General features: G+C 43.6%; 1 protein-coding gene across 1 annotated transcript in view; it reads left to right on the top strand.

Annotated features, from left to right (window-relative positions):
* Positions 1-15,099, top strand: part of sema3c (sema domain, immunoglobulin domain (Ig), short basic domain, secreted, (semaphorin) 3C) — a 48,807-nt gene that overhangs the window by 21,300 nt on the left and 12,408 nt on the right. Inside the window, exons 3-10 of the mRNA XM_080518129.1 lie at positions 1,586-1,746; positions 2,428-2,490; positions 6,419-6,538; positions 9,956-10,046; positions 13,544-13,663; positions 13,768-13,910; positions 13,997-14,111; positions 14,653-14,722. Coding sequence (XP_080374255.1) covers positions 1,586-1,746; positions 2,428-2,490; positions 6,419-6,538; positions 9,956-10,046; positions 13,544-13,663; positions 13,768-13,910; positions 13,997-14,111; positions 14,653-14,722 — 883 coding nt within the window. The remainder of the gene's footprint in view (positions 1-1,585; positions 1,747-2,427; positions 2,491-6,418; positions 6,539-9,955; positions 10,047-13,543; positions 13,664-13,767; positions 13,911-13,996; positions 14,112-14,652; positions 14,723-15,099) is intronic.

Genomic DNA, 15,099 nt, shown 5'->3' with positions numbered 1-15,099 from the left:
GGCTGAAGTGGTAAACTTGTCTTGCTTTAAAGTTAAACACTTCAGGATTTTGCATAGCAAACGCAGCAAACAGGGGCCTGCCACAGAAAAAAAGCCACTTTCCTTCCAGATAAAAGGCTCCAGCCTCAAAAGCATATGTCAGACAATAATGAAAATGTGACTTTAGCCTGAGGCATTGAAGCGAAGCGCCAGCAACCTGTTTGTTGATTAGCGAGGGGAACACAAAGGGAGCCCAGAGAGGGTCAATAAAGGGGAGGAAATGGAGGGCGTAAATCTACATCGGCCCCCCCTTCCACACGCCCCCTGCTCTCACCGCAGATTGGAAAAGTGATAAATATGCATGAGCTCGGCTTAGACAGTGAAGGCCTTTGATGGTATGGTTGAGGATTCGCTATCTCTGGAGCAAATAAGGCCGAAAATAACAAGTCTGCAAGTGTTCACACAGCGCAAAGTAAACAATGTGCGCTTTTAATGAATAGGGAAGGATTCAGCTGGAAAACTTTCACGTTAATACGCCACATCTCCAACTGAACATGTGCGCCGTAATCGGCTTCATCCGAAATGAACGGATAAAAGCAGAAAATACTGTGACTCTTGATTTCAGCAGAAATATGTGGAAAGATGTCATGAAGCGTGGATTGGATACGTAAGACACTGGAAGCCTTCGGTAAATAGTCATTTATTTTTGACTGCATTCCCGCCAGTCTTCTAGAAGCTAACAGAAGCAATAGATTGACTTTGTTTGGTACATTAGGTGACGAGAGGTGAAGGGAAGTCGGTTGGTCCTATATTTCTAAACTAAATCTAACTCAAACTAACTCATTTAGAATCCTCCATTCTCCATGTCCCTAAATCAGAGAAGTTGCATCACAGTTGAGTCTCGGTGCAGCAGTAAGCCTGCAGGTTTTGGAGTATCAAATCCACACTTTCATTCCTTTGCTCTAAGTCTTGACTTGGTTTCCACCCTGTTTGGTCTCAGTCTGAAATACTCTGGAAACACTGAACTTGAACTTGTCCCGGAATCAATTTAAGTAGTATTGGCCAAGAATTTAATCTGTTGCATGTGCTTCTAATATGAGGAGGAGGTATCAAGCATTTGTCATTGTGATAACAACATGCACTTCATGCACTATTCACGCACATAAACATATTCAGCCAGTCAGAAGAAGCCATAGATGCCTGCAAAAGGGCATCGTGTTGAATCACTGGATGTAATGTGCCGACTTGCACAGGTCTGATAGTGTTTTCGACTGAGATGAACACTACAAGTGACATCAGGTGCAAACTGGAGATTTAGCTGGTAGTTTTAAACGCAGTAGAGCTGCTTACACAACAGCCACTCTGAAAACTGTGTGGATACTTCTGTGTTTGTTTTGCTGGGCTTCGCCACGACTGATCCCCCCCACAAGTATAAAAAGACGACGCGATGAATTTCGACATGTTTGTGTTTCAAGCACAGACATACTTTTGGTTTGGTACATCTGCTTTCTCTATTCATTTGCAGAGAGAAAACACTCTCTCACCTCAATGTGGAAACAAGCTTATTTGTTTTCTTTTTTTTTTTCCCCCCTCTGCTTCCCCTCAGATCTGCAGGCCTCCCAGGCGTTCGAACACTACAGCATATCAGACAAGGCGATGGACTACAGGATCCTGCAGATGGACGAGGATCAAGACAGGATGTACGTGGGCTGCAAGGACCACGTCCTCTCCATGGATATCAACAACATCACACATGGCACGCTTAAGGTCAGCAGATGCCCACTGTTCGAAAAAAAAAACAACGAAAAAAAGAAGAAGAAAAAACACCTAAACAAATATTTCCCTCCAATGCTTTGTATAACTGAGACAAAATGAAAAACGTTATCTGCAACCAGCGCACGGTAACTGCTGCTGTGGATATTATTGAAGCATCGTTCCAATGATATGCAAATTGGCGTACATTTACCGCGATCAGGTCGATTTTAGCGTTATTCAAGAGAGCCATAAAAATGCTCGAGCTCGCTTGCAACTAATTCTGCATGCAGTGAAGGAATTATCTCCTCTGTAATTGACAGGCATGAAGTGCATAAACAGATGGGAAAGCATTTAGGCTCCCCCAAGGGAGTTGCTGATCTGCATCCATTTTTTATTTTTTTTCCCAGAGTAAATTGCTTGATATTTTCATCCAGCCAAACCTCTCCCTGGTTTCGACACACACACACACACACACATTTTTCTGCGGGTGATGGCTCGCTGTAATCCTCGACGCCAGAACTTCCCTTGGAAAGTGAAACTTTTGAAACATTAATTTTCTCCATGTGATGTGCGCTGGGTCTGAACAGGATGTGATCAAAACCCTCGCGAGCGTTTTCATGTCGACGCCGCTCGCGATTCTGTCTCTGCAGGGATCAGTCGCTAATTTAAACGCCGTGCTGTTTGTACCACCAGGTGTTCTGGCCGGCGTCTACAAGCAAAATAGATGAATGCCAAATGGCTGGCAAGGACCCAACGGTAAGAACAGCATCTCCTTCTAGCACTTTAAAGATGAAAACTGAAAGCAAACCTTCTGCTCATGTGCAAGTATCAAACATGGTAGTGGCATGACTCGCGGACCGTACCCTTTGTTTTATCGTCCATATCAGTAGTTTTATAGTTGAGACTCACCCCTGATAGCATCCGATTCATCATCAGTCCATAAGAATGCCGGGTTCTCTCCATTTTGTTCAATCATAGCATATTGTTCTGTGCACACATGTCTGTGTGGGTTCAGTACGAAAACAAGCAGCAGCATCCTCCCGTGGCTGGCGTGCTAACTACATCGTTGTCAGTGTGTCTGCCGCTGCAGTGAAATCGCAACGTATTGTTTAAACGGTCAATGTTTTGTCACTTGAAATGTTGTCGTGTTGTCGGGCCCGAGGCTGATTAAGTGAAAACAGAAAATATTTATTGCATATTTTGTGGGTCTTTTTACATAACAGTGCTCAGAGCCACTGAAAATTACGAAATCGTATATAAGTGGGGAAGAAAGTGGGTTACTCGCCATGTTAATGTTTGTTAGTGTATTGTTGGCCTGCCGTGTTTAACTCCATCATTTTCAGTGTTTCTGCCATTACCATGTAAACGCACATTGCCTTCAAAATGTCGCTGAATGTGAAATGCATTTGAAAAGAGAGTGCAAAAATGATGCATTTCACTTGAAACATTGTTGTATAAAACAACAAACAGCGCCAACTTGTGGCCTGGCATGCTAAGTGCATCATATCAGTGTTTTTGTCATTTCCATGCAAATGCATTTTCAAAAATTGTCATCTAAACAGGGCCCTAATTTACTGATTTATTTGTTCCCTCCAATATGAAAGTATTTTGGAAGAAAATACTGTTTGTACATTGTATGTAAAAGTTGTCGCACATCGGTAGCGACTGGAACTTGACAAATCACACAGCAGGAGTTGTTTCCGGTGTTTTTCTCCAAGATGGCCCAAATCTGGGCTGAAAGTTTTGTCAGCTGTTCCCGGATCTTCCTCTCCAGCTGGGTCTGCAGTGGAACTTGTAGTGTGTTGCCTCCTGGGATTTCCCACTCGCATCTGTGAGCCTGCGTCGGTTCCAAGCGTGTATTTCATCAGCGAGCAGCAGATGTCCGCAGGGCGACCCGACTGGCCCGGAGTCCTCCTGGCGGTGGCGCGGGGCGGCAGAACCAACGGGAGGCGTGGGAGGATCGAAAGGCCGCGCGTCGCTGTGACAGGATTTCAAGAAAGAAAAAAAAATGAACTGGGATCAGATCCTCGCAACTTGTTAGCTGCAATGCGGTTTTTAATGAAGACCCACAGCGAGGCTCAGAGGACTGATTCCTCCTCTGTCTCACTTTTCCTCTAATTGGGTTGTCCTGGAACAAGTGGGCTGCACGCAGTTTCCTATAGATCCTGCAATGCAGAAGGCATGGGGGGGGAACACAACAATGCTTTTGTAGAAGTAAAAGAAACTCTTGATTTCTGCATAAATGTTGCAGCTTATTTTTCTCTCCGTAAGAAGCATCTCTTCGCCACCAGGACGGCTTATTTGTCTCGCATATCTCCACCATCACTTCATCCTTTGACAGCAGCTGGCGCACCAGAGCCAAGGTTTTTGTCCAACATGCTGTTGCAGAAATAGAGAGGAAGCTGTTTCCAGTCACTGAGTGATTTGTGCTCTGAGTCACAGTGCGCCTGCTGCAGACAGGCTCCCACAAATATTTGGGTGAGCCATCTCGGTGTGGAGCCGCTCAATGGCCGCTTTTCCCTTCTGTCATCTCTCTTCTTTTTTTTTTCTTTTTTTTTTACATACAGCTCTCCCAGTTTCTCCTCTCTCACGTCCATTTATGTTTCTATAGTACTTTTTTTTTTTTCACTTGTTCCAACTCTTTCAACATGTATTCATTTGTTCTTACCACAGTTTATAAAATTTTCTCATATCCACATTGTCCTTGTGCATACATCTGGTACGGTTCCCCTCCTCGTCTGTGTATGTTGAATTTTCCCCCGATAGAATCTGTGGTCAAGAAAACACGTTGTTTGTGCCTCAGGATGGCATCGGAGGGGAATTGAAGACAAACTAGTTAGATTTCGCCTGTTTCCTGCCATTCCAACGCTCCTCTGTGACCACTTGGCCCTGAGGCTTTCAAGCTGGCTGCTGTTTATATGACATGATCCAGAAGGTTACGTATGCATGAGGAGGACAGCCAATCATCTTCCATACCGCTTTGCCCAATTTAGTGACTGGAATCTGGAACAGCTGAAAACATTTGGGTTGCATATGATTCTGTTTTTAATGTGTTTGAAACGAGTGCTAAGAGGCATTTTCTCAACTGGCCTCCCACAATTCTTTTTATTTTAATTTACCTTAAGATAGTTTCTGTGTCGTTCCGCTTCTTGGTTTTTGCAATATTTTCCTGAATTGCTTTGCTAACTCTATTCTTCCTACAGCTTTTGTTCTGTCAGATTTTCTCTTTTGTTTCCTCTTCTAATATCAGACGAATTTGCTGTAATAACTTTCTCCACTAGTACATCAAACTGTAGGTGCTCAGTGCTCCGCCCATTTGCTGCAATAGAGCCAGGATTTAAAGCATGGAAGACGTTGCTTGGATTTGGATGTTCCAAGTTGAAAATGCATCGTTTTTGTTTCAGTAAAGTTTCACATTTACATGATAGCGTTCACATGGAAATTCTGAAAACGATGTCGTTGTGTTGCGGCCCTTGTGTGTTTGTGTAATGAAACGACGCACACATTCCCACACAACTATGAAACTACGTCCCAGGAGAATATGGACTGGGTGTCCTGAGTCGCAGCATTTCCGAAAATTTGCCATGGAGACTTGGAGATTTTGAAAAGTTCCACCTTGGAAGTCGTTTTCAAGAAAGTTGCATTTCCTAAGGCTCTGAGCACCATTGTCATGTAAACCCAAACCAAATAGCAATGTAAGAATTCCATTTTCACAAAATACACACAAAGTGAAAGTGAAAGCTATTAATTTTGCAGGATCCTGGTAAATTAGACCGATTGGGTTGGAAGACACTGGTCGACATCGGGTAAACCTGCAGAAAACTCATGCATGCTCAAGAACGACATGCAAATTCTGCACATAAAGGCCTTCAAGGTCAGACTTGAACTGGGTATACTTGTCCTGTGAGGAGGAGAATAAAAACAGGATAAGGCCTCGGACTGTACATGTACTGTATCTGTCTGTAACACTGATATGGACGCAGGCTCCAGCGCGGTGTGATGAAACCAACGGGTGATAAAAAGCCAGACGGCAGCAGTACAGAGGGACAGAGATAGAGAAGCGCAAGATAAATAACAGAAATGGGCGTGTGATGGTAAAAGCACGCACTCTTTCATTCACGGCTCCCCGAGGAGCCGCGTGCAGCTGCCGTTCCTGCAGCCGCGGCCAACTTCCTGACTGCTGCGTCTTCCTCTCCTCCCCACTTATTCCCTCTTCTCCTCACTCCTTTTTCCCTGAATATTCGGGTTTAATTGGCAGCGATGGCCCCGGCACCCCTGCAAGCTCAGAAAGTGGAAGCTCAGCGGTCGATCTTACCTTCATATATCACATTTACCCACTGACGTTCTTTTTTTTCCACTGGCCCCAATACCACACCAGCGAGCTGAGGGATCGTTTTATTGTGCAGCATGCGATTGTATAACCGTCATAACAAGTACGATAAGTTTGAACTACTACCTCATATGGAACGAGACACTTCAAGAGTGATTTGGTGTCCGCTTGGCTCCATACCAGGAAATAGACGTTTCCTCTCGTGTCTGTTTCAGGGCAATGTGTCATAAGTGTGATTGAAAAATATGTTTTTTTTTTATTTTAAAAGTGCTGTATTGGTTTGCAGCAACGTGGTTTGGGAGCAGGGCTGCACTTTATTTATATACGGTGTTTTTCTTTGTCTCTGTTTTCCAGCACGGCTGTGGGAACTTCATCCGGGTGGTGCAGCCGTATAACCGGACTCATCTGTTCATGTGCGGCAGCGGCGCGTACAGTCCCGTCTGTGTGTACATCAACAGAGGCCGCAGACCAGAGGTGGGCCCACGATGACTGATTCACTTCTTTATAGTAACAAACTCGTGAGAGATTCTAAACTGTTCGGGGAACGTTCGCTTTGATGGTTGACACCACTTCTTTGGAAAGATCTATTCAACCCACCCCCGGGTGTCCAGAATAATGCTCATGAGTACTTTGTGGAATTCTTTACACCGAAGGCAATTTTTTCCAAAATGTATGCGTGACAACCTGAAAAGTCGTCTTCTGGCAAAATGTTGGTGCTTCTCAGGCTGCTTGATGTCTGCAACCGTCTCCATGCTGTTGATCGACACCATACATCAATACTTCTGGTACCAAAACACCAATACTTCTGATACGAGAACACCAATACTTCTGATACTAGAACACCAATTCTTCTGATACCAAAACACCAAATACTTCTGATACGAGAACACCAATACTTCTGATACTAGAACAATAAATACTTCTGATAAAAAACCACTAAATACTTCTGGTACCAAAACACCAAATACTTCTGATACTAGAACACCAAATACTTCTGATACTAGAACACCAAATACTCATGATACTAGAACACCAATTCTTCTGATACCAAAACACCAAATACTTCTGATACTAGAACACCAAATACTTATGATACGAGAACACTAATACTTCTGATACTAGAACAATAAATACTTCTGATACCAAACCACTAAATACTTCTGGTACCAAAACACCAAATACTTCTGATACTAGAACACCAAATACTTCTGATACCAAAACACCAAATACTTCTGATACTAGAACACCAATACTTCTGATACCAAAGCACCAAATACTTCTGATACTAGAACACCAATACTTCTGATACTAGAACACCAATACTTGTGATACTAAAACACAAATACTTGTGATGCCAAAACACTGATTCATCTTAACAAGACACCAATATTTCAAAAATCAGAACGGTAGACATTTTTTCCACAAAGTATCATCATCTTATTGTGTTGTATTGATATTGTGTTGGTATTATATCTGATCGGTATTACTTAATTATAGTATCGGAATTGTGTTGGATCAGTATCATGTTGGTGTCATAACTTAATATCATCCTGGCTATAGTTTCACCACGGTATCCAATCAGTAGACCATGACCACATTCATGTTTTCTCAAGCGAGCCCTCGCAGTGTGGATTACAATCTAATGTTAATCATTACAAACAAAGCAGGTCATTTAAAAAAATCTTGCTTGAGTCTGATCTTCAGTTCTGGCTCTGGGTGTTGTGTAATATCAATACTGTAACTGTATACAGGGATTACTTTTGTTTGAAAAATGCGTTTCTCTTTCTAAAGTTCACGCTTTATAATATCATCCCATGGGTTTGATTGTAGCCTCTGGCAGGCCAGTGCATGTTTTATTTTCCTGCATCGAAGAGAATAATGACTATTTTAACACGGAGCCCATCTGGCACTGAAGTGCATTTTTCAATATGTACACTCTGGATGAATTATAAAAATATAGCGATCCTAAGCTGAAATAATGTCGATTTAAATTAACGTTTTAGCTCATTTGATGTAAAGTTCTGCTTCTCTCCTGGAAACTTAATAAGCCTCTTCTTCTTTTTGGTGCTTAACTCACCACCTGGAGCAGACTGCTGGAGTGAACCTGTGTAGCGTGAAGTGAAATGAGTGTGAACACTGCCACCCAGAGCAAGACGACAACAACCTTTTGTGTGAGGAATGAGGTGAAACCAGAAAGAAAAGGAACAGTTTTATGTAAATGCGTATATACAGTATAGATAATTTCACACCCTGATAAAACATGTTCCCTGCAATAGAGTCTGAGTGAATTATCACGTGTAGATTTATTTTGTTTATCGTTTAGTTCATTCCAGTGCTTTTAAATATTGAAATGTGTTTAGAATTCGATGTTTACATTTCTATTTATTATTTATTTATTGTGTGTGCATGCATGTGGGCGTGTGTTTGTTCAATTGTTGGTTTGTTTTGTTTATCTTGTATATATAAAACATTTAGTCCTCTTTAATAATATAGATAACACAAGTGTATTCAATCATCTTTCTTTGATTCTGACCTATATATTTGCTTATTTCTTGGTTTAAATGTAACTATGAATGATTAGAGATTAATTAGTTGAACTTTAGACTGTTTTGAAATGATTACAGTACTTTACTTTCATATAAAAAGGTCATTCGTCTGAAGGATATTTTATGGGTAGACAGACAAACAGTAACAGAGGGTTACAGCTACAAGCAGACAACAGTGGAAAGTAATTAAATGTCATAAATAAAGACAAATTAGAAAAAGAAAGAATAAAAAAAAAAAAACTATATAGTGCCAGGAGGATTCACTGAGCAGCTTGAACAAAGAAGCTTTTGCAGAATGTGTTGAAGCGACAGCTTGTGCATACTAAACTGTTTTTGTTTGAAGAGCTGCATGTTTTGACGGATCTGATTCGGGGAGGTTTTGCAGTCAGAGAAACGCTGTTCGAGGTCCCGCGATGAGACGCGGGCAAACTTTCCATGTTTGCTCCCACTTGGGTGGGGGGGGGGGGGATGAGTGTTGGCGGATGGATGTTGCGGCGTCGGTCACGGAGCGCCGCTCGTCTCCAAGAGCGAGGAAGCCCTCCGGGGGGAAAAAAAAAAAAGTGCTCATCCAGCGAGCGGCGTCGGGCCGCAGACTGCCGGGCCGCTGCCAAAACTCTAATAAGGAGAGCGAGCGAGCCTCGACCAGACTCGTCCCTCACCGCGGTGCCTTTTTGTCATTTGGGGGTTTTGTTTGAAAGACGGACTGCTCGCTTTGCAACTCCCGAGCTCCAAAACACTCTGTTAAGCATAACAAGATGCTGGAGTACAGAGTTGACCCGGTTTGCAGGCAAAAGGATTGAAACTCAATTTGAAGTTGCATTTGTGGGGCAGCGGGTGATAGTACTCTTTTCTCAGGCCCAGGCTTTGCTCGCACGTTCTCCCTGTGTGTGTGTTTGACAACTAGAAACTCTAAAGTAATGAAAATGTGAATGATCCAGAACGTTTTGGTCAATTCACACATTTTTTTGCCTGATCTCGTTGGCTGACGATCATTTGTTTTCTATTTTTAGTTTGATCACACCATGTGTTTAAGTAAATGTGTACGAATCCGCTGCCAGAGAATGAATGGTGGCCTGTGTTTCCACCTCAGATGGAGAGATTTCCTTCCTTCCTTTTTGACCGTCCCTCCTGGCCCTGTTAAAAAGAGAGATGTTCCTCTCTTCTTGACTTAAGACCAAATGCTGTTTCAACCTGCCCCCGAACTGTTGTGCACCATTTGTTTTGCTCATAGACCCGTTTTATTGTCCCGCGAGCCCGACCAGCGTTTCGTATAAAACCGTCTCCCGGATGTCTGATTTCCTTTCCTTTTTCTTTTTCTTTTTTTTCCCTCTCTCTCTTCTGACAGGAACAAGTTTTTCACATCGACTCAAAGACGGAGTCGGGAAAAGGGAGGTGCTCCTTCAACCCCCAAGTGAATACAGTCTCGGTCATGCTCAGTAGGTGCCTCCATCACTCTCTTTCGGCAGGTTTCGGACCCTCAAATATGACGTTTAAAAAGTTTTTCTTGGGTTTGTGTCAATCAAAACATGTTTGCGGTGCTGATTCTCCGGGCCTCTAACCAGGCGGGCTGTGGGCACTGAGGAGCGTGCTTCCAGGGCTTTAGTTCTGCTGCATTCAGGCCATGTGGGATAGGTGGCGGAGCTGCTGATGCGTGACTTCACAGTTAGTCACGGTGTTTAAAAATACTTTGCATTGCTTGTTTTTTTTTGTTTTTTTTAGGCACCTCAATACACACGGAGTCAGACAGGAGTGTGGTTCTCTCTGTGGTTTCAGTGCTTCCTACTTTACTCCATTAGCGTGCAGAATGATGCCTTGGCTCACTTTCACACCACAAAGAGACAGGAAATAAAGGCAGCGAGCTCCAACTGAGCCTCAAACATTTCTGATGCGAGAATTTGATGACGGTGCTTGTCTGAATAAGGCCCCGTTCACACAACGTTCAAAAACTTTTCATTGCGAGCTATTGAACAGACGTGTTTTCAAAATGTTGCTGTGTAAACATAGAACTTTTCTGAGAGTAAAACTCAAAAGCAATGCTTCTCCATTTGAAACGTTGTCGTCTGAACTGGTGGTAAGCGCCATCTCATTTGAATGATTACCAACGGTGGAGGGACTTGGGAGTAATTTGCATCCTCATTACAGGATTACTTTTTCATGACCGAATTGACAAAAATTTAAATCATATGGAAATAATGATTGGAAAAAAATAAATTTCAATAATATATTGTTTCCATAAAGCGCTCAATATAATTACTCTCCGTGAAAATAAATGGTGTCTTTTATTTCCTTTGGCTTGTGAAAATATTCCCCATATTGTGACACCATCTGGCACAATGTACCAGCGTCACAATGAAGTGATGGCTTTCAGGCTGGCAAATCCATTTTATGATCTAACATTTATTACAATTTAATATTTTACTATTTAATTGAATTTATTTACGTGTCATTGTCTATTAGATGAGATATCTGAAAGCTCGATCTCATTATATAAACTCTGCAAAGCATTTTACTGGTGCAAATAGAGTGCAAGTGTTAAACTGTATTGGCTTTTCAGAGGGGGGTGATCTGTCACGTATCTCAGAGTGAATACATCATGCAGGGCTATTACTTGCCCCTGTCAGTAAGAGTATCACAAAAGTTGGCAACGTGCCTCAAAGCGATACCGACTTTCAAATGTCAATCAGCTTTCCGTTCAGGAGATTGGATGTCAGCGACGCCGCATGCAAAATATGCCTAATGTGAAAAATGAGCTGTATTCGCACTGGGAGCAATGTCGGTTATAATTTTGAAGTGGAATGTCATTTAAACATGAAGAGATGCACGTCTTCTTCAAGCCAGTCTAACACCTTCCCCCTCGACGACCCCCCCCCACCTACCCTTTGATCCGTGATTGGTGGGAGGCGGTGTTGAGTTGCTTCGACTCGGCTAAAGGTGACGCACGCTGCAAAATCGTCTCTCCTTTCTGACACCTGAGCATCGCCGCGTCAGCAGCGGCTCCGCCAGGCGGGATGAGCGCCGTCACAGATCCCCACGGGGAGAGGGCCAGCGGAGGGAAGGGCGGAACGGGGAGGGGGGAGGTCTGCCAAGTGCTGCAGAGGTCAGAGGCAAAACAGTGGAAGCAGTGATGCAGCACTGCGAGCCTCACAGGACAATCCCAGCCATTGTCTGCGCTGAGTAATAATAAAAAAAAAAAAAACCTGCTCTTCATATCCCGGTCCTCGTGTTTTGGATTCTCTGAGACTGTCTGAGTGCTGTCAACACCCACTCCTTAGCAGGCTCGCTTGGATGGGGGCCACATAGTTTTAATCGTCCTTGTAGTTGCCACCCGTCCTCCAAAACACATGGTCTGCAACTAATAGATGATGAAGTGAGAGTAAAGGAATGGTGAAAAACATGAGGCGGCTGGAGAGAGCATAAGGTTGCTTTATTAGCAGCAGGACACACGCAGACTGTGAATCTATAAGGGATTGTCGTAGCCTCTATTATCATTTCCATCTGTATGAACGGTTCACATTGTAAGCAGAAGGTTCTGCCTGAAAGGAAGAAGGTTTGTGGTTCAAATGGAGCTTTCAGTATGGAGTTTTCATGTGGACCCTGTGCCGATGTCAGCGAAAAGTCAAATCTATACCCTTTTTGTGTAACTCGGAAAAACTGGACACCAGATAGGGGGATTTTGTGTATCTCAGGTTCTTTTTCGTATCCAGGATGTTGGTCAATATGGCGCGAAGCAGAATGGCAAAGCTCTTTGTGTATCAGTCAGAATTTGTGGGTCGTGACCGAAAGAATGAGACACGAGCAGCCAAAATGAGTTTGGGACCGAGTGAACAGTTCAGTCATCCAGAAGACGCTCACAGTGGAGCCGCTTGAAGTGGTTTGTCAGGACTCTTCATGGTCTCCGCTTACTGTGGCTGCAAACTTTACAATTTCAGCCATCCCAGACAGAAGATGGAATATCCATTGTTCTACAGTCTTGTGTGTGGCCATGAGCGAGGTTCTCTTATAGCCATTTCAAGGTCATGGAACCACCCACAAGCAGCAATACTTTTCTGACAGGAGTCATTACACTACAGCTGATCATCAACTAATGCAACGTGGCAAATGATGCATCGATGGACACAACTACTCACTTTGCAAAGTATGAGAGTATGCCTTCCAATTGTCAGGAGCAAAGTCAAAATCTAAAACTGCATTCACACCGTAGTTGCAGTAAATCATAAAGAAAGAATCATTCATAACGATGATTGCGATTTGTGCTTTTCACACTTGAATTTAACAGCACTGCTCCTTCTCACATCTCTATTTGCTACACTTTTATCGGGATCACATGTGGAGGCAAATTTTATTTCTTACAAACAACCGATACTGAGTCATGATAATGCAGTGATGCACACGATAATGTCATTGTCTTGGCGTCTGAGCGACTGACATCATCATACGTGTGTGGACATCACCTCAGATTCACTAAAGATTGGCATTGGGCGGTGAAATGTGTTGTCCCACTGTGTCAAATGCTGAAATTGAGTGCATGGTTGAAACCATGAGAGATAAAGCAGCTCCAACCAGCTGAGATTCGGCCTTAAGGTTGGCTCGGGACAAATGAAGAGATCGTATCTCATGACTGGCTTGGTAAGGACCTTTGTTGAACTGAGGAAGTTGCAGAAGACGGGGATTTCAGGGTTTCCCTGCTTGTCATATATTCCCAATGCGAACCCATGTGGACCAAAAAGGACGTTTACATGGATCAACCAACCGTACGTCTTCCTATAATCCAAACCCGGGACGTCGACTGGATCGATGTTTCTAGAGTTCCTTTCTCTTATGTCTTTGTGGCAGTATTCTCTTTTTTTCTGTCTGTTTTCTCTCTCTTTAAAAAAAAAAAGAAAAAGAAAAGCTGTGAGGATTTTGTCAATGTGGTGTTTGTGCATGTTTCCAGATCAGGAGCTTTTCTCTGGCATGTACATCGACTTCATGGGGACAGATGCTGCCATCTTCAGGAGTCTTACCAAGAGAAATGCAGTCCGGACCGATCAGCACAACTCCAAGTGGCTTAGTGGTGAGCGCACACACACACACACACACACATTGTAAAAGTATACATGTAAAGACGTTCCATTCTTCTAGCTACGGATGCAAATGTTCTTTCTTGATTCCATTCAGAGCCCATTTTTGTCGATGCCCACCTGATCCCAGATGGAACGGACCCCAATGATGCCAAATTGTATTTTTTCTTCCGTGAGAGGCTCACGGATAACAATGGAAATACTAAAAATATCCACACCATGCTGGCCAGAGTCTGTCCGGTAAGTGCCTCTGGTCCGAGCTTAAATGACTCCGCGCTGCCTACTTTGCGGTTTCAAGTTTACCACCTGCAGCTCTCTGCCCGCAGAGCGACATCGGAGGACAGCGGAGCCTCGTGAACAAATGGACCACCTTCCTGAAAGCCAGGATGGTGTGTTCGGTCCTGGAGGAAGACGGTACCGAAACCCACTTTGATGAACTCGGTGAGTTTAAAAAAAAAATCTTTAAAAAAACACACCGTCACAGACGTGAGAGTGAATTTTACATTTTTTTTGTTTCCACCCATGTTTTCACTTGGTCCGTGAAACAAGTTCGAAGAAACTTTGGGGAAAGAATATATTGCCAAGGTCCACTGTCATATCTGAGCCATTTCTTTTCTTTTGATAGCTTTTTTCCACAAACAATCCGCAGAATTCCCCGTGTTTGGTCTGGATTAGGACTGTAGCCCTTGGTCAGCTTTCACAACAATTGCTCTGTTGCTCTTGGTTGCCTTGTATTCATTTGTGAGCACATTAGTCCAGAACATTGCGAGCGTCTGCCTCGGCACACGCTATTACAGACCTGCTTTTTCTATCCAGGTCACCGTAGTACTCCATCCGTCAACACGCGCACTTCTTTAATTGCTGCATTCATCATGTTTAGGCCTTCTTACCTGCTGGATGAATCGATGAGGGGGATTTTGGGGGAATTTGCTCAGGGTATTAACCCGGAGGCATGTGCACACGTGTGTTTTTCCTTTTACAGAGAGTGTGTTTTTGCTGGAAACCGATCAGCCCAAAGGCCTGCTGGTGTTCGGAGTCTTCACGTCCACAAGGTAAGACCAGGCAAAGCCAACTGTAACATTCCCGCAGGGTTGTGTGGCGACGGTAATCGCTGACCGGATACCAGCAGGGGGGGGGGGGCCGGGGGGCCTGTCGGGGAGCCCGTTGCATAGAGACGTCATGTGTCACGTTGCCGAGCAGCTTCTTCGTGTGACGAACTATCAATTACAGCGTCCTGTCGGCGCCACCATATGGCCTTGGTTTTCTTTGTCGGTTCCCTGTAATCTCTGCTGAAACGATAACTTTGTAATGCGCAGTGTTAGAAAATATGCATCGCATGATTGTTGGATTTCTTCCAAAAGCTTTTGATAGGAAGCTCAGCGGGATACTTGAGTGCAGGGAATATTTTATTAGTCTGCGGAGGTTTTTT

This window comes from Blennius ocellaris (genome assembly GCF_963422515.1).
Source record: "Blennius ocellaris genome assembly, chromosome: 22".
NCBI classification, from domain to species: Eukaryota; Metazoa; Chordata; class Actinopteri; order Blenniiformes; family Blenniidae; genus Blennius; species Blennius ocellaris.
Note: the sequence above shows the minus strand (reverse complement) of the source record. Positions and strands in the feature narration are given on the sequence as shown.